The sequence below is a fragment of the Paramormyrops kingsleyae genome, chromosome 23, assembly GCF_048594095.1.
Source record: "Paramormyrops kingsleyae isolate MSU_618 chromosome 23, PKINGS_0.4, whole genome shotgun sequence".
NCBI classification, from domain to species: domain Eukaryota; kingdom Metazoa; phylum Chordata; class Actinopteri; order Osteoglossiformes; family Mormyridae; genus Paramormyrops; species Paramormyrops kingsleyae.
In genome coordinates this window covers 14,418,544-14,435,805 of record NC_132819.1, presented here as the reverse complement: position 1 = coordinate 14,435,805, position 17,262 = coordinate 14,418,544, and the positions used below count along the sequence as shown (strand labels likewise).

The following is a 17,262-nucleotide window of genomic DNA, read 5'->3' as shown; positions in this document are numbered from 1 at the left end:
TGTATGTTTGCATGTTCTCCCCGTGTCATCGTGGGGTTTCCTCTCCAGTTTCCCCACCACAGGCCAAAAACATGCTGAAGTTAATGGGAGTTACCAAATTGCCCATAAGTGTGCATGTGTGAGTTAACGGTGTGTTAGAGCACCCTGCGATGGGTTGGTGCCCCACCCTGGGTTTGTTCCCTGCCTTGCATCTGTAGCCTCCAGAATAGGCTCCGGACCCCCTGTGACCCTGAATAGGACAAGCAATTACAGAAAATGGATGGATGGATGGATGTATCTTTAGTATGATTTTTTTTACCATGTTATTTTGAAATAATACTGAAGTGTAGTGTATGGCATAAGAATCAGCTGCAGTTCCATCTCCCTCCACCGGGGGGCCTTGTTCCTCATCCCCCTTCAGTCACCCTTTCTTTCTTGCCACTGACCCAAGACCATTTTACTCTCTAACTGATGTCCTTCTGGCAGCTCCACAGAGCCCTCAGCAGAGAACAGCCCAGAGAGACACAGGAACAAGGTAAAGTGTGGACAGCCTCTGGGACACTATGACCTTATGTATGTGTTATGTATGAGGGCTGCACCTTTGCAGAATTTAAATTATGTAACAATGAATCTCTTACATTCAGAATTTGGGTTCTCCATAATAATGGCTTATTTCTCAAGTACAAACTTCTTCTCTCGACGCACTTCTGTTCAACAGAAATACCTGTCGTGGCCCAATTTCTTCTCTTTTTCATATAATGTGGTATTGTATTTTTTTTTTTTAAAGACACAATCCATAATATAAAATGAAGTCTGCATGTCCTGCCAATGACAATGCCTGCAATATAAATAAAATGATCAAGTATTTAAATAAGGTAGACATATAAATTATTATATTGTTATTCATTAAAATGACTCTTTCACAGATGACTTTATTATGTAATTACAGATTAATCCAAGAAAAGAATGAATCTTTTATTTATAAAAGCTATATATATATATTACAAAACTCATATGGGAATTGTAATATCAGCTTTGCTATCAGACTATCAAAGTATTGTGGTTAATTCTGCCTGCTGATCCTTACCAACAATCAGGCCGACCTATAGCAGTGCTTTCCTGCAAAAGGTCCGTCATGGAGGCTCCCCAGTGAACGTGTAGGGTGCTGATGTCTCTCTAAAAAGGGCAGTGCCAGAGACTCGCGACCCCCAAAAGGGCAGTGGCAGAGACTCGCGACCCCCAAAAGGGCAGTGCTAGAGAATCGCGACCCCCAAAAGGGCAGTGCCAGCGACTCGCGACCCCCAAAAGGGCAGTGCCAGCGACTCGCGACCCCCAAAAGGGCAGTGCCAGAGATTCGCGACCCCCAAAAGGGCAGTGGCAGAGACTCGCGACCCCCAAAAGGGCAGTGCCAGAGATTCGCGACCCCCAAAAGGGCAGTGGCAGAGACTCGCGACCCCCAAAAGGGCAGTGCTGGAGACTCGCGACCCCCAAAAGGGCAGTGGCAGAGACTCGCGACCCCCAAAAGGGCAGTGGCAGAGACTCGCGACCCCCAAAAGGGCAGTGGCAGAGATTCGCGACCCCCAAAAGGGCAGTGGCAGAGACTCGCGACCCCCAAAAGGGCAGTGCTGGAGACTCGCGACCCCCAAAAGGCCAGTGGCAGAGACTCGCGACCCCCAAAAGGGCAGTGGCAGAGACTCGCGACCCCCAAAAGGGCAGTGGCAGAGACTCGCGACCCCCAAAAGGGCAGTGGCAGAGACTCGCGACCCCCACTAACTGTATACATTCAGAAAATTATGCATTGGTATATGTTATTTGTATTATTTTATATTTTTTTAACACAATTAAAATCGATATTTTTAACGCTTGTAAATTTTATACACGCCTCTGTAAATCATCTTGTGACCCCCACCCCCCCACAGGGAACTCTGGCACTCTGGTTTTACTCAGAGGAGAGTGATGTGCACTTATCCCTGGGTGCTGGTTCACTAGGTGGCGCTATACCCTCACACCTCTGGGGACGGGGGTTTGAGTGCCATTGCTGGCCTTCCTGTATTCATGCAGGTTTCCTCCTGCTGGGCCCCTCCTATCTGTCTCTAAGGTGCCCTTGGCATGTTCCTTGTGATGGACTGGCACCCAGTCCGTTTTTCCAAATCCGGTCATGTTTCTGCTCCCTCCAAGCTCACTACCAGACAGTCTGCATTTTTGCTCCTGGTAGGGAGCTGGGGGGGGGGGGGGAGCAAAAACATGGACTATCTGTGGGCCCCCGAGGACTGGATTGGGAAACAGTGGGTTAGGGAAATAGATGAATGTTATGCTTGTTCTGTACATAGCACTGTTGCCTTTGGCGAAATACCTCATCATGTGTCTCTGCTAGTACAAAGCCGGAAGAAATGCTGTTTAACACAAAACAGCCGGGCTGAATAAAAATAGAATTTACCCCCGTTCCTGTTTGGATAATTGTATAAATGTAAAAGGACAAATAAGCAGAGGCATAGTTTACACAGATAGTCTTGCAGCGGTGGGGACAGAGACGCTGCCTGTCTGGCAGCCGCACAGCGGACATGCGGGGCAGAGCGGAGAAGCAAAGACACCCAACATCATTTAAAAGCTGAGCCTCGAGGCAGCAGCGTTTCATCACAGTGCGGGAGTCCAGTCGAGTCAAAGTGACCTGGCGTGGAGACGGGGGCTACTGTGGCCCATCGGCCCCCCTCAAGCCCCAGCCCTGTGCTGAACAGACGTGTCCCTCGGAGGGGGTCAGGCGGGCTGACTCTGCGTCCTTGGCGATGCCCCCGACATCCGTGTCAAACGAAACGGCACACACTGCCTGGTTCTGGAAAATGTGATCGGAGCGGTGGTCTATATGAGGACTCAGGAAGCCGTGAGGGAGGGCTATCCTGCTCTACATCAGCCCCGGCCAGCCAACCCCACCCCCCCTCACGGGAATGACTCAGCACTGCAATGACTGTCACATTGCGGGACCCTAGCTGTTGCCATGGCAACAAGAACAGGAAGTGTTGTGCCCGGTCTGGTCGGCCTCCGAGCCTCCTGTAGTGAAACACAACCAGCTATGAGACCTTTCTTTCGCAGGACAGTACTCGCTCCTGGTCGGCCTCATTTGTGTTCGGAGATGAACGTTACCTAATCAGTCACATAGATGAATTGATTCGCACGATGCAGAGAAATGTAATTCTGCCCATGATTGAGTCTGCTCCAGAAGGAGATGGCTGATTTGAAGACGGCGGGTGTACGTACGCGTACATATGTGTCAGCCACACGTCTGTGATCCCACAGAGCTCGGCTCAGGGCGAGGACCCCGGGAATATGGACTCGGTGGACTTCAGCGGGCCAGTGGCTGAACTCAAAAGTTTGGGACGCTCGCACACCTCGCCGCCGTCATCGGATGAGGTGAGATGCCCTTTCCTGGACACAGCATCAAGCGTGTCTGGCTAAAAAAAATAATAATTGTAAATTTTATCCATGTAAAATAATTCTATTTCAAAGAAAATCAAAGAATCATTAACTGTGATTTAAATTATTGAGTGGAAATGGTGACCAATCAAATGATGTAATATTATTGCTCTTCCTGAATAAACGTTCGTTTCGTTCTCTTTCTGTAGATGGCGCCAGAGTTATTGCTTGTAATGTCTGTTCTCTCTAACAAACTTGCATTTCCCATTATCTCCTGAACCCCATTTGTCAGAGCTTGGATATGATAGATGACGAGGTGAGACGTTGTTAAGAGCATGATCTGTATCCGTGTGTCACCGTCTCATAGAGGTTTGCATGCACTTAGCACTCAGCAAAATGAGGCCAAAGAGTCTCTATCCGGAATCTTCTCCGCTTGTTGCATTTTGATAGGGTCTGCATGCCATTAAGTTAAGTGAGTTGGATTTCGGTGTTTAACAAAATACAGTGATCCCCCGCTATATCGCGGTTCAGCTATCGCGCCCCCACTATATCGCGGTTCAGCTATCGCGCCCCCGCTATATCGCGGATTTTTCACTGACGCATCACAGTTCCCTGAGCATCGTGTACCTTGCTTGTGGTCCGATTGTTGTGAGCAAACTTTTTGTGAACTTTTCGTTTTGTTTTAAGCCCTACGATAAACTATAAAAAAATATTTACATGGTCTTTCTATATAGCGGATGGGTCTGGAACGTCCACGATAGGCAGCGGATCACTGTAACATGGTTTATAAGCGTTAGCGAGCAAACTGCCTGTTGTGTTGTGGTTGAGGAGGTGGTTCAGAAGAATTTGGAGGAAGACCAGTCCCCCAAAGACCACCACTGGCAGAATCGCAGTGTCCTGGAGTGGAACTGCCAGCAGGTGTCCCATTGGCTGATGGGCCTCAGCCTGGAGCAGTATGTCCCAAAATTCACTGCCAAGAACATAGATGGAGAGCACCTTCTACAGATGGACAGCAGCGGCCTTAAGGTACAATAAGTCCTTCACACGCTGATTGACTAATTTAAAACCATGATTTCTGTGTCTGTTTTGAATGTTCTGATAAAATATGGAAGCAAGGCTCTTTAGGAGCCTATTACTATTCCATTATGTCCATATTTCAGCAGAGCTGCAGGTCATCCACAAACACACGGGATCTCAGCACGGTGTCTTTGCTTTCCAGGACCTGGGCGTGGTGTCTTCTCAAGACCGTGCTCTGATCAAAAGGAAGGTGAGGGACCTCAAAGCGATCATGGAGAAGGCTCGGAAGAACCGGGAGAAGCTGGAGAAGCACAGGGAGAAGTTACGCAGGAAGGAGACGGAGCAGATGCAGAAGCTGGCGCGGAAAGGCGGCGGGCCCTCTGGGGCGCCAGCAGGGGGCGCCGTCGAGTAGCCTGCCGAGGCTTGCGTGTTCTTCAAAGCAGCACTACCTACAGTGTGGAGACAGAGCAAGACCTTTGCTACTGAAAAATTACTTTCAAGTGTAACTTTCAAAAGGCTGCTGGTGGCGAGGGGAAAACCCAGAGTTCTACACCTGGATGTGACCGGAGACGCGGGACCCTTTCCTTGTTGCACTCGTCCTTTGGTTTTAGGGAGTTCCCTCATCGTTCACTCCTTTTTTGAGGGGGGGAGGGTGGGTGGGGTGTTCGGAAGCCTGTATTTTAATGGTGACGTTTTTCGTCAGTCTCCCAAGATGTAAAGAAATCCTACGTGCCATTTTTATTATGAGAAACATATATATCCTGAGCAGAAACACTGATTTACTAAATCACCTCCTGTTCTGTGCTGCGCTGGGTCAGGCTTTGTTTCCAGCATACGTTTAGTGTATTAATGTATTTCATTTAGTTGCTGCTTTTATCTAATCAAAACTGGAGGCCTTAGTGACCTCCACAGTTTGTGCTCATCGTTTACATGGCTGACGTCGCATGACCCACCAGGGAACCCTCCCACTAGGCCAGGCGAGTGGTTTGTATGCGGGGAGGAAGTGGGCAGGTGTAAGGTGTTAGGTCACTGAGTAAGCCGCAGAGTGGGTAAGATGGAGCGGGTGTGTCCTGCCAGCGGCCAATCAGAACGACAGAAGAGGTTGCGCGGAATCACCTCTGGTTTCTGTCCAGGGGGGAAAATGCACTGGCAGCTGGTTAGAACACTGGGGACCCTGGTGGGCATTTAGTGAACAAATCTAGGAGTGGTTCAGATACAATAACGCAACACTGATATTAGAGAACTGTCTTGGAAGTTTATGGGCCTTTAAAACAATATTATATATATTTTATAATAGTATTTATGTAAAGTATTCACAGCAGAAACCATGCAAGTGAAAAAACACAGTGTAGAGTGTAAAAGATGGTGAAAACTCTGGCTATTTGATTTAGTACTGCATCATGTGACGTGTGAAGTCTGCACTGTATGACATAGATCCGCAGCGGTCACAGTAGTCGGTGACACTGGATTTTCTGCCTGTCACTCACTGCACATGCTCTGAGTAACCCGGGGCACCAAGGTCGGGTTTGTTGTTTCTGGGGTCCAAGTCACTTTGGGGACCCCCTAGTGTAGTGACTGTTTGTGGCCAACAGGGGGCCCCCAAGGCAAATGTGTGGTTCGAGAGGTGGTAAACATCGCCGCTGCTGGTCACTTTGATTTATTTGTCACCGGTGCGTGGAGAAGAGCTGAAGACCTGAGACATTTTCAGGAGTTCTGTGATTTCTGTGCAGTTTAGGCAAACACTGGAGAGTCATCAGAGTGCGGCCTCTGTCCTGCAGTCATACCTTTGTGTCTTAACACTGGTCGAATGTCTGTGAGTGCATGTTCATCCTTGTGCATCCTGACCGCGTCCGTTGTTTCACTTTTATCGTGTTTTGTTTTTGGAAGGCTCAGGTTTTTTTTTCTTAGAAGACTTCCAAAGCTTTGGACCGTTCCAGTGTGTAACCAAAGGCACAAACACACATATAAGTATTTACAAAATAGCTGCTTTCCAGGACGCAGGAAAGAAATGACCTCTAGCTTGTCTAAACGTGGGCAAAATATCCATCAAGCTGTGACCCCAATCCCATGTGAAAATGCAAAGATTATAAAGTATATCCTATTCTTTATGGCAAAAGTTCAGAAATGTTTGCTTCTTAATTATAAATTATACTTAGAAATTAACATGCTTTTATTTTCCTTTACAGTTTTCTATAATCTCCTTTTTTTCTATATATCAGATGATTATCAAAGTCATTTTAAATGACGTGCAATTTTGATTCTTGTATAATTTATTGATATCTAATATGAAGAACTGTTTAGCAATTCCGTCTGCAATAGTAACTACTGCTCGCGCTGTGTCGTGTGCAGCACCGACGGGTGTTTTAGCAGCAGAAGACAGAGAGTACTACAAGTGATTATTCAAGGCAGAAAAACGTTTCCACACACTGGACCTCCTGACAGAGTGGCCTCTGGAAACGGAAGCGAAGGCAATGAGCGTGTCAGAGAGGATCCATCCGCTTTGCCCTTAGCCGGCGCTCAGTGGTTTTGTAAATGCGGAAAGCAATACGACTTCGAACGCCTTGTTTTATACTATCGATCTCGGCACATAGGGAAGGACGCGAGGGTTATAGGAGCAGGAACGTAATCACAGATCAGACCATACGACACCGGCGTACAGCATTGTCCAGTGTGCTTTATGTGTGCTGTATTTCGTTCCGGTAATTCTTTGCCGTGTGTGTGATCGTTCTCACATACTAATTAACTGGAAAGGGCAGCTAACAGTCTCACTGAAGGAATTGTATTAAAACACTGTTTTATCAGTCCATTATACTGTATCAGCCATACAGTAGAAGTCTAATGTAGGTACAACCTTGGCAATTAGCATGTGAAAGTTGTAGCTTCTGTTTGTATATTTTCTTACATTATACCTGCATGAAGGACCCCCTAGGTGCCATGTCTGTAAGCAGGGTAACCTCTACTTCCTGTTTTGTTATTAAACAATAAAAGGACACGGCTGCTGGGAGGCGTGTGGCTCCTCAGCTCCCCTTGCTTGGTAAATACACCGTATACCACTGACTAACCTATCAGAGAAATACAGGCAAATTTAATTCCCAGTGCATTGTGGGTATTTTTGTTTTCTTCATTTCTCTGCCTCCATCTTTTTGTCTCAGTGGGTGTTTTTCAATACCAAAACACGGAGATTGTACCTGTGGCCTGGACAAAACTGGTCTCGCTAACTTGCCTCCCAAGAGTGAACTTGGGGTAGAATGAATCATGAGACTGGTGTTGTTTGGCAAGGATGCAACCGATGTATCCTTCATATTTGGGACGGAGCAAGACCAACATCTGGGGATTTTTTACCTTCCTCTGTACTTCTGTTCTTGAGAGTTGGAACTGGTCTTTGGCGATGGAAGATGACATAAAAGAGGTACACGAGAACACAAGTACAGTCAAGTACGCATGTTGAAAAACACCCTCTACCTTTCTCTTACTCGTTGGTGGATATCTTAACTGCGCTGTGGCATGGGAGTGAGCGAGGAGAGAAAGGGATCATGGAAAGACCTTGATGGTCATCCACAGGGATTTTTCTATGAATGTTTCCGGATGTTTTAATTTGTGTGATCCATCAAGCTGTCGGAAAAACTTATCGTAGGAACACATTATAACGGCAAACAAATTGCCATTAATGAGACAAGAACACTTTCAGCCATGATGAAAGAGGTCACAGCATTTTAAATAAGAGTTTTATTATTCTGAACTGAAAGAATAAAATTATAGCTAGATTAATCTTATCAGTTCTCCTGAACAGTTCTATAGGGAACAGAGATTAGTACACAGACAGCAAACCGTACAATACAATTACTGTTTGGTCTGCTGACCTGGAACTATGAAAGCACATTTTCTGGTTGCACTCCAAAGGGTAGTATTTCTGTAATATTTTTATGAAGAATAATTGCTAATTTCAAAATGGAACAATTTACTTTAACATGACCAGTAGGCTTCAGCCACTTGTTAGACCAGTAGATAGTACACCTACTGTAACCCCCACTGTGGCATTATTGAACATTTGCTAACAAACTGTTACAACAATGGATTTCAGAATTCAAATGATTTTTGACAGCTGATATATTTGTCCTGTAGCCCCCCCCCCCCCCACACACACACACACAGAAACAAACACACACATATACACAGACAGACACACACACACAAGCATACACACAGACACACACACAGACACACACAAACACATACACACACAGACACACACACAAACACATACACACACATACATACACATACACACAAACAGACACACACACACAAACATACACACAGACACACACAAACATACACACAGACACACACACAGACACACACGCACCCACTTGATAAGATGCTTTCAAAGCATAAGTAGGTTCTTACCAAATCGTTTCATCGATCTTTTGCCTCAAACTTGTGTAATTTGTTTTGAAAGAAATCTTTCTTTCGATTTTCCTACAAGATGTCCATGTCTCGCCTGTCATTTTAATTTGGTCGACTTCAAGCTGCCATTTGCCAGGGTGCTCACTGTAACCACACAAAAGGGCCACACCTCTCCATAGACAATAACTGAAGCAGAACTGTATTTCAGATATGCGTCATCATTTTGTTTGTACTCATGTTAAGTGTTGTTTTGCCATCACATTTTCTTTAAACACTACTAGCAGCTAGACATTCCTGAAAGTCTGCAAGTATTAAGCAACTTTCCCGCCATAAACTTTTGTTACGTCATTAGTCAAAACGGTTCAATGCATTCAATACATGGTGCCTATTTTACACATTTTAATTAATTTCTTAGTGTCATGCAATGCATATAGGCATATGATATGTTCATATGGTTTTACGAAAGTTTCAATTTCAAAATTAGCGATTCCCCCACCTCACTCACTCACGATTTCCCTGCAGTTCCTTTCTGCCCCACCAGCAGGACATACCCTGCATTTGGAATACCGCTGTGTTACAGTAAGTAATACTCTATAACACATTACAGTATTTAAAACTTGCAAACATACTGTTACAGCATTTAATACTTGGTAACATACTGTTACAGTCTTTAACATTCTCTAACACACTGTCACAGTATGCAACATTCGCTAACATACTGTTAAGGAATTTACCTCAGTAACATACTGTTACAGTCTTTAACACCCACTAGCATACTGTTAGAATATTTAACACTTACAAATATACAGTTACAGTATTTGAAACTCAGTGAAGTCTTTCTTACATACTATTACAGCATTTAACAATTGGTAACATACTGTAACCATACTTTTCCCGGATGTTACTATGTGTATAATAACAGAAGAGAGCAGTGTATGTTCACATGTCCAGTGGTATATAGATATTCTTGTCACAGCCATAGAGCAGGGCCTCCTCTTCATACACTACTTGTTGTATCTGTCATTTGATTTATGCTTTCATCCCAGAATGGACATATCATAATGCCCTATAATTATCCGGAACGTCTTTATGAGGCAGGAATGCAAAGGGGGTCAAAGTTCATCTGATAGCCAGGCATTCCTCCTCAGCGTTTGACTCCCACGCTAACACGTCACAACTGATGTGTGAAATCTGTCTGTGGGCTGGCTTCTCTTGCGGCAGCCCTGAGTCTATGCTTATTCTGTTTGCACAGTAAACATAAAAAGGTCTGGATTGCCTACAAGACAGTCAGATGAGTCAGCTGAAATTCAGCAGTTCATGCATCTCCACACAAACACTGCATTCCCCAGGAAAATGCAAAATCTGCCCCAAATCCTGTGAGCCGCTTCCAGGTTTGTAGAACATTTCGGAGCATTACGTGAACTTTAGTTTGGTCAATGGAAAAAGAAGGTGTCAATTTGGACAAACTTACAAGCTTCCCGAAACATTGAATACCTGGTGCAGGGAAGCTGACCACGGCATCCACAATTAATCAGAAGATTAGTCACTTAGTGTGCCTGAAATCACACCACAGCAAATGCAGGTCACACCTAAACTAAATCAAGTGAAATGAATGGAACTATTGATTAGGAGTTTGGGTGTGTATGGGAAGAATGCCATGCTTCTTAGAATCGAATGAATAGGATAGAATGCCTTTTATTACCATTGCACAGATGTACAATAAAGTATAATAATGACAGAATCTTCAGACACATACAAATGCCCTGCATATGGAGCTACACACACATAACAAAGTAAACACATGTGGCCCCCTTTACACCCTGGTCATGCTTCAAGGCAGTCTATAAGAGGAGGTCTGAGAAGCTAGCATGAGATGACACGTTGGCCCTGGGAGGGACTCACTGCTGACACGGAGCTGAGCCATGCCAGGTGGCTCGTATACTGTGAAAAGGCTGCCTCGGGGGAGGGCGATGAGTGGGCTGGGGAACTGAGATAACACTGTGAAAAATTAACCCGCGGGGAAGTATTGCGGTTCCTCCTTCGATAAACAGCTTCAACGATACGTTACCCAGCCAAATGTACGGGAGTGAGGACTGAGGGTCTTACAGGAGATGTGGGTCCATGTGGCTAATAATGTCTCTTCAGGAGCATGTTTATTATAAAGGGAGGTTTTAAATGAGTAGTTCTGCAGCTGTGCGAAGGAGATAGACCTTATACAGCCGAGGTGAAGTCCATCAAATCGAGGCTGCAACCAACAATTAAGAGTGTAATGATTAAAGTGATAAAGGAGAACCACATACAGAGAACACGCTTACACCATTAATCCCATAACAACACTGATGTGCACAGCGTAGGCAACTGCTGAATTAACATACTATGAAAGCTCATACACAACCTGGCTAAATTAACATTTATAGTCTATACTCAATAAGTCATTAGTATCTATTTTGATAGTGCTGCAGGGATGGCTTTGGTGCCCAATCAATCTGGGGTGCACTGTTTAATCTGATGCCTTTCATCACTTTGTGTTGAACCAGTCATCAGTCATATGAACACTCAGCAGGAACGGCTTCCGCATCCTTCTCGTACCAGTGGGATTTCACGAAACCAAGTTTCATTTCCCCTTCAGCTGTTATTTTCCCATCGTCTCGCTTTCTGTTCTGTTTCCAGTGAGACATACATCAGTTTCGCCGCATTATATAATTTTTCTCTGCTCAGTACGTCCTGAGAGCTGTGAAGGAACTTTGGTTTATCCATACATTTTCCATTTCTGCTTCTCCAGTGCAAAGTTACAGTGAGCTGGGAGCTTTTCCCAAGAAGCACAGTGCGTAAAGGTAAATGTTCAGTGCATTTACAAAGGTGCTGAACTGAACTGCCGATTTGACTGCATTTCCTGGTTGGTCGTAGCCCCTGTATGTGTGTGATTTTGGTATAATGTCAACCCTAGGATACAGAATCTCACTAACCTTCTGTCAGACGTGCCTTACCCCGGCCTCATTCTCTATAAATAGCCAGTCTGTCAGACTCTCCAGTGATCATGTTACCCGCCATCCTGGTAAGCTCTTGCATGTGCCCCAGCCGAAGGAGAGGATTCACACGCGTGCCCTGAGAACGCTGCCACATGCCCTCAGGGGCAAGAAAGAGTGCAAATGACCAAGCCCGTCTCCCGAGAGGAGGCAGAGCGAAAGCTCAAGGCCCGATTCCTGCAGGCCCTGCAGTGTGACGACGTGGACGAGGTGCAGAGGATCCTGCACAGTACCAACATCGACATAGACACCGTGTTTGACGTGGAGGATCGGAGTATGACCCTGGCTTCCTACAAACAAGGTACAGCAGCAGACCATCCCATGGACACTCTACAGCAGGTGTGAAACACAAATCAGGAGCGTCTGGGTTGATGTTTTCTCACTCAGAAGGTGTGTTGTGTCTTAGTAGCATGTCTATTTACAGTATTGGATGTTCATTTGTGGGTTTGTTCATTGCTTTACTCAAATGGAAAAAAAAAAGTGGTTTGGCTAAATTTTGCTATGTTTACTGTAGGAGCAATTCTATACTCCACCACTGTGGGGCGCTAAACTTCTTTAAATGAACTACTGTCGTATGTTTACGTTTAGCTAAAGAACTGTGGCTAGCAGAAAATCATTGTACACATTACTGAGTTGATTATTACCACTTTATCCTCATAAATGTGCAGTATACGCATTTAGTCCGGTCGTGTTGCAGGAGTTGTCGAGGTTAAGTTTCTTGCTTGAAGGCACAAAACTGTTTCAGCAACATGATTTGCTGACATACAGATCATGTGTGAAATTCCTCACCACCAGACTGCACACAAAGGTGGGGTCAGCTTTGTAAAGCATGACTTCACCTGCCATTGAAATAAAAATGCCTCTAGACCACATGATTATTAATTTTAATTGCTTGTACTTGTTAACCTTGTTATTTTTCATTTGGAAATGATTACTCCTAGGCTACTGGCTGCCAGGTCACAAGCTAGAGTCATCCTGGGCGACAGGTCTCCACGTTTGTGTGATGTACGACTCCCTGGCCAGCGGCCTGGCACTGCTGGAGAAAGGGGCCGCCATCAACCGCAAACCCAACGGGAAGACGCCCCTGCACGTGGCCTGCGAGGTCTCCAACGGCGACTTCGTCACCCTGCTCCTGAGCCACGGCGCCAGGATCAACAGCATCTCCCTGAGCGGCCACACAGCGCTACACTGCTGCATAACCAAGGAGTCTGTGGAGTGTGCAAAACAGCTCATTCTGAAAGGTGGGACGGCCCAACCTACTGACCCACACTGATCTGGTTCTATCTGCAACATTTCTGGGTTTGTCAGCAGATTGCATGCATCTTGCTGAAATAGCAGAAGGGGACATTCCTGTCTCAGAGTCATATGTTGGCCAGGATATCCTGTCTTTTCTCTACATTACTATTGAAATCAGAGAAACAGGACACTAGATGCTTCTCACACACGGAATGCCGTGTATATTCTTTCCTATTCTTGGGTAAATTCTATGATAGTTATTATTTCTAGGTTGGCTTGTTGTGTTACCTTTCTACGGATAGCTCTTTTGGTACACTGTTTACCTGTCTACAGGTAGCTTCTGTGATACAATTTCCTGTTGCTGTTGTGGGTTAAGTGGCTAGGTTCTACAGTACCTGATCTGGTTACAGGTTCTGTAATACACAGCTTTTTATTTTAAGGACAGGTTTTATAGTTTTCTGCTGAGATTCTGTGGTACAGTTAATCTAAGGATAGGTTTTGTAGTACTGTTTTGAGAGCAGGATCTGAAATAATTTCCTGTTCCAGGTGAAGTCCCATCTTCTCTTTCTGTTGTACAGTAGATTCTCTAGTAACCTCTTCTAGTTACACTTTTCTATTTTGGGGGTAGGTTATGGTTTTCTGTTGTGTTTCTGTGGTACTGTTAACCTAAGGTTTACCTGAGGGCAGGTTCTCTAATATCTTCCTGTCCTGGGTGTAGGTTCTGTAGTAAACATTTTTTAGGGGCAGATTCTGTAATCCCTTCCTGTTCTGGGTGACGGATCTGTAGTCCACCATTTTCTGTTTTGAGTTTCGGTTCTCTAGCTTTCTGCTGATGGTCTGGGGTACATTCCCCTGTAGCTCCTAGCTGTAGTTCCCTGCTTCTTGTGTTCAGGTGCTAAGGTGGACTGGTGCAGCGAGAACAGCGAGGCCGAGAGACCCCTGCACACAGCGGCCCGGTTCGGCATCCCTGAGCTGGTGGGCCTGTACCTGACTCACGGTGCTGACGTGAACGGCACCAACGTGTACAAGGAAACGCCACTGATCACGGCGGCCTACTGGGCGCTGCACATGCGCGATCAGGTTTATAGTGGGCAGCACCACCTGGTGTGCCGGATACTGCTGGACCACGGGGCCGACGTCAACGCGCAAGAGGTGGACGACAAGGTGGCGCTGCACAAGGCTGCGTGGAACTGCGACCACGTGCTGACGCGCATGCTGCTGGAGGCTGGTGCCAACGCCCGCATCATGGACATCAACGGCTGCTCACCCATCCAGTACTTGTTGAAGGTGACCTCAGTGAGGCCCGGGGGAGTCCCCGAGCTCTGCATCCAGCTGCTGCTCAACCATGGTGCCGCGAGAATATACCCCCCCCAGTTCCACAAGGTGCTCCGCCCTGCCCGCCTCGCCCACCGGCGCCCGCGTACGTGCCGGAGCATCCGGGAGAACAGCCGGCACACTGCCTGCATGCTGCCACATCCAAATCCTTGTGTTTTGCATACTGACCACTTCTCAAGGTATTCATCAGGGTCAGTGACATATTAAAAATATATATATATACTCATGGTGAGCTCCTCACAGGTGTTGCAGTCCTGTCACGAGTACCCCAGAGTGGTGGAGGTAATGGTCAACTCATACGAGCATATCAAGTCCACAAGAAAATGGAAGACTGCCATTCCCGACGACATCTACAAGGTCTTCTAGAAATAATCTCGCTTGTTCAGATGTAAATAATAATAAAATGATAATAAATAATCAGTAGAAAAACAACAGGGATCCCAAAGCTACGTAGTTTGGGCCCCTTAAAGTAATAAATAATAATAATAATAATAATAATAATAATAATAATATCATCTGCCTTGTTCTGCCCTTGCAGCGACACCAGGACTTCTACGACTCGCTGTTCGCGGTGTGCAGTGACAGACCACGCACGCTGATGCACCTGGCCAGGTGTGCCATCCGAGCCCAACTGGGCAGCCGATGCCACGCCGGGGTCTGGAGCCTGCCCGTGCCGTTGTCCATGCAGAGGTACCTGCTGCTAGTTCCAGAGGGCATCATTTACTGATTACCCAGCATTCCCCAGGGGCCTGTCTCGAACATACCCATCAAAAAACAAACCAACAAGCAACATTTCAAAATGGCTATACCTAAGCACAATTTGCTGTTGCCCTGGGATAGCTGAAGAGTTATGTGAATGACGAGATTCGGACAGTGGGTCCCCGATGAAGTGTGATATGGAAAAGGAAATGGCTCACCGCTTATAGCCAAACCTAAAATAACTAAAAAGTGATTAAGGAAGTGTTCGAGAGGGCGGCTGCAGTGACACGTCCTGCCCAGTGACCTACGGTACTTAGATGTAAGAAGGTCGTTAACTGGCTGCACAATGATGCATCTTCATCCTCAGCGTATTATTTTTCTTGTGCTGGATTTTCCATGAAAGTAGATTAAACGTGCGGGTGCACTAAGACCTTTCCCACGGTGACCTGAAAAATGACTGAGGTGTAGATCACTTAAAAAACACATTTCATTTGCTCAGGGAGGCATGTCCGATGAAACACAATAATAACTAATGACGAAATATTACATCAAATCAGGATGTTACTGGAGAAGGAATTAATTAATTAATTGCAAGTAGCTAGTATTGTGAAATACCCGGGATGTCCGAAGAGGGAAAACCTCCTTCCTAGACCTTTGTTGTTGTTTTTATGATATATTATAGCTATGTATATATAATATTAAATGTAATGTTATGCACAAATGTGGCTCAGCAGGCAGCGCTATGGTCTCCAGGGGCAAGACTGGAAGTTCTGGGTCCCCTTGTTCAAACAGCTGGCGTGGTCCTGGGGGCCGTCCTGGGGGCCGCCCACATCTGGACCTCCTGAATGTTTCAGGGTTTCCATCCCATTTGCATCCCCCTTGTTGCCCGACACCCCCAGGGTTGGGAATTTGAATCATTTGAATCACAGTCCAAAGACATGCAGTTTGATGAATTGGCTTCTCTAAATTGCCCGTAATGTATATGTGTATGGGTGTATATATCACACCCATACACACGTACTGTATATGTACTGTATGTATTACATTATGGGGACCAAATGGCTCCGCAATATAGTTAAAAACCTGTTAGTGACCTTTTTTCAGTCCCCATAAAGGGAAACTCAGTTTTATAAAAATCTGTGAAATCAAAAAAGTAAAAATGTGAAGTGTCTTGTATTTTGTTTGGTCACTTATGGTTAAGGTTAGGGCTGGGTAGGGGGTTATCATAGTTGGGATTAGGCTTATGCCTATGGAGAGTCCCTGCACAGATATAGATAGCTAATCTGGGTATGTGTGGGGTCAGTATCAGACCTCAGGCGTGTGTGTGCGTGAATGTTTGCGTGTGCCCAGTGACAGATCAGTACACTCTCCCGGATGTTCCCAGGTGACCCTGGTCTAGGAAAGTGCTTAGAAGACAGATAAATAATTGTCATATGTTGTAGTTATTGTCTGATAATGGAGGGTTATTTTGGGAACCCATTGACGATTTCTTATTTGCAATGGTGGCCCGGCAAAAGGCAGAGCCTTTATGAGGTCAGAGCAGTGTAAAATACACGGGTACCAACAAACAATATCATGAGGTGGAATAATTATAATGAGCAATCTGTGGGTTACATTCCCCTATTGTTCTGCTGAGACAGAGTTAAATCACAGCAGCCCTGCACCTGCTCTTGTTTAGTAACTTACCGTCAACATGCATTTTTTTGTTTCGAAATTTGGGCGTAAGAAATGACAAAGTATGATCAATTAATTAAGGCCAGTTATGCATGTGTGAGCCCCATTTGTTTAGGGATTAGTACATAGGGATACTTGTCACGTCAGCCCCATAACCGGACGCCAACTCACGGCGATTGAGCCTTTTCATCCTGCTGTGACGGTTTCCGACAGGCTGGCTCTGACTGGGCAGAAGGTCCCTTTAAAGCCAGGTGCCCCCCCCCTGTTACGGTGCGTGATGCCAATGCCAAAGTCTACCAATCATGCTGACAGAAAACATTATGCCTTTGGGAACCATTTGTCCACCTGCCCACAAAGCCTTGTTTGCTACTGATGTGGGACTTATGCACAGCGTGTGAATCATGGGGGTGCCCATGCATACACCGAGGGAGGGGGGGCACGTGCGTCACGTAGGATCTGGAAAATAACCCAGACACATGCC

The 17,262-nt window shown here is 45.8% G+C and overlaps 2 protein-coding genes across 13 annotated transcripts in view; both read left to right on the top strand.

Annotated features, from left to right (window-relative positions):
• ppp1r9a (protein phosphatase 1, regulatory subunit 9A) overlaps positions 1 to 5,046 on the top strand; it is a 48,526-nt gene extending 43,480 nt beyond the window's left edge. For 4 of the 6 annotated variants that reach the window (XM_072705532.1, XM_072705530.1, XM_072705531.1 and 1 more), the window contains 5 exons: positions 466 to 514; positions 3,271 to 3,384; positions 3,680 to 3,703; positions 4,219 to 4,413; positions 4,607 to 5,046. In XM_072705532.1, coding sequence (XP_072561633.1) covers positions 466 to 514; positions 3,271 to 3,384; positions 3,680 to 3,703; positions 4,219 to 4,413; positions 4,607 to 4,816 — 592 coding nt within the window. In that variant the 3' untranslated portion in view covers positions 4,817 to 5,046. Of the gene's footprint in view, positions 1 to 465; positions 515 to 697; positions 1,479 to 3,270; positions 3,385 to 3,679; positions 3,704 to 4,218; positions 4,414 to 4,606 lie in introns of those variants that run through there. The other 2 variants (XM_023811869.2, XM_072705533.1) reach the window with 2 other exon arrangements.
• A 25-nt stretch (positions 5,047 to 5,071) lies between these two features.
• asb4 (ankyrin repeat and SOCS box containing 4) lies at positions 5,072 to 16,283 on the top strand. 7 transcript variants are annotated; one of them, XM_072705529.1, is made up of 6 exons: positions 5,072 to 11,645; positions 11,823 to 12,138; positions 12,779 to 13,078; positions 13,966 to 14,456; positions 14,652 to 14,765; positions 14,947 to 16,283. In XM_072705529.1, exons 2-6 carry the CDS (start codon positions 11,961 to 11,963, stop codon positions 15,133 to 15,135), a joined length of 1,272 nt encoding a protein of 423 aa, XP_072561630.1. In that variant the 5' UTR covers positions 5,072 to 11,645; positions 11,823 to 11,960; the 3' UTR covers positions 15,136 to 16,283. The 7 variants fall into 7 exon arrangements, with proteins under 7 accessions (XP_072561630.1, XP_023667662.1, XP_023667663.1 ...); XM_023811894.2 differs by having other exon boundaries at positions 5,072 to 12,138; XM_023811895.2 differs by having other exon boundaries at positions 5,072 to 12,138; positions 13,966 to 14,493; positions 14,652 to 14,796.
• Positions 16,284 to 17,262: the final 979 nt, after the last annotated feature.

Coding starts and splice junctions, on each gene's coding strand:
- asb4 (XM_072705529.1), top strand. CDS start 11,961: ATGACCAAGCCCGTCTCCCGAGAGGAGGCAGAGCGAAAGCTCAAGGCC. Junction 14,457..14,651: donor ACCCCCCCCAGTTCCACAAG/GTGCTCCGCCCT, acceptor AGCTCCTCACAG/GTGTTGCAGTCCTGTCACGA. Junction 14,766..14,946: donor TTCCCGACGACATCTACAAG/GTCTTCTAGAAA, acceptor CTGCCCTTGCAG/CGACACCAGGACTTCTACGA.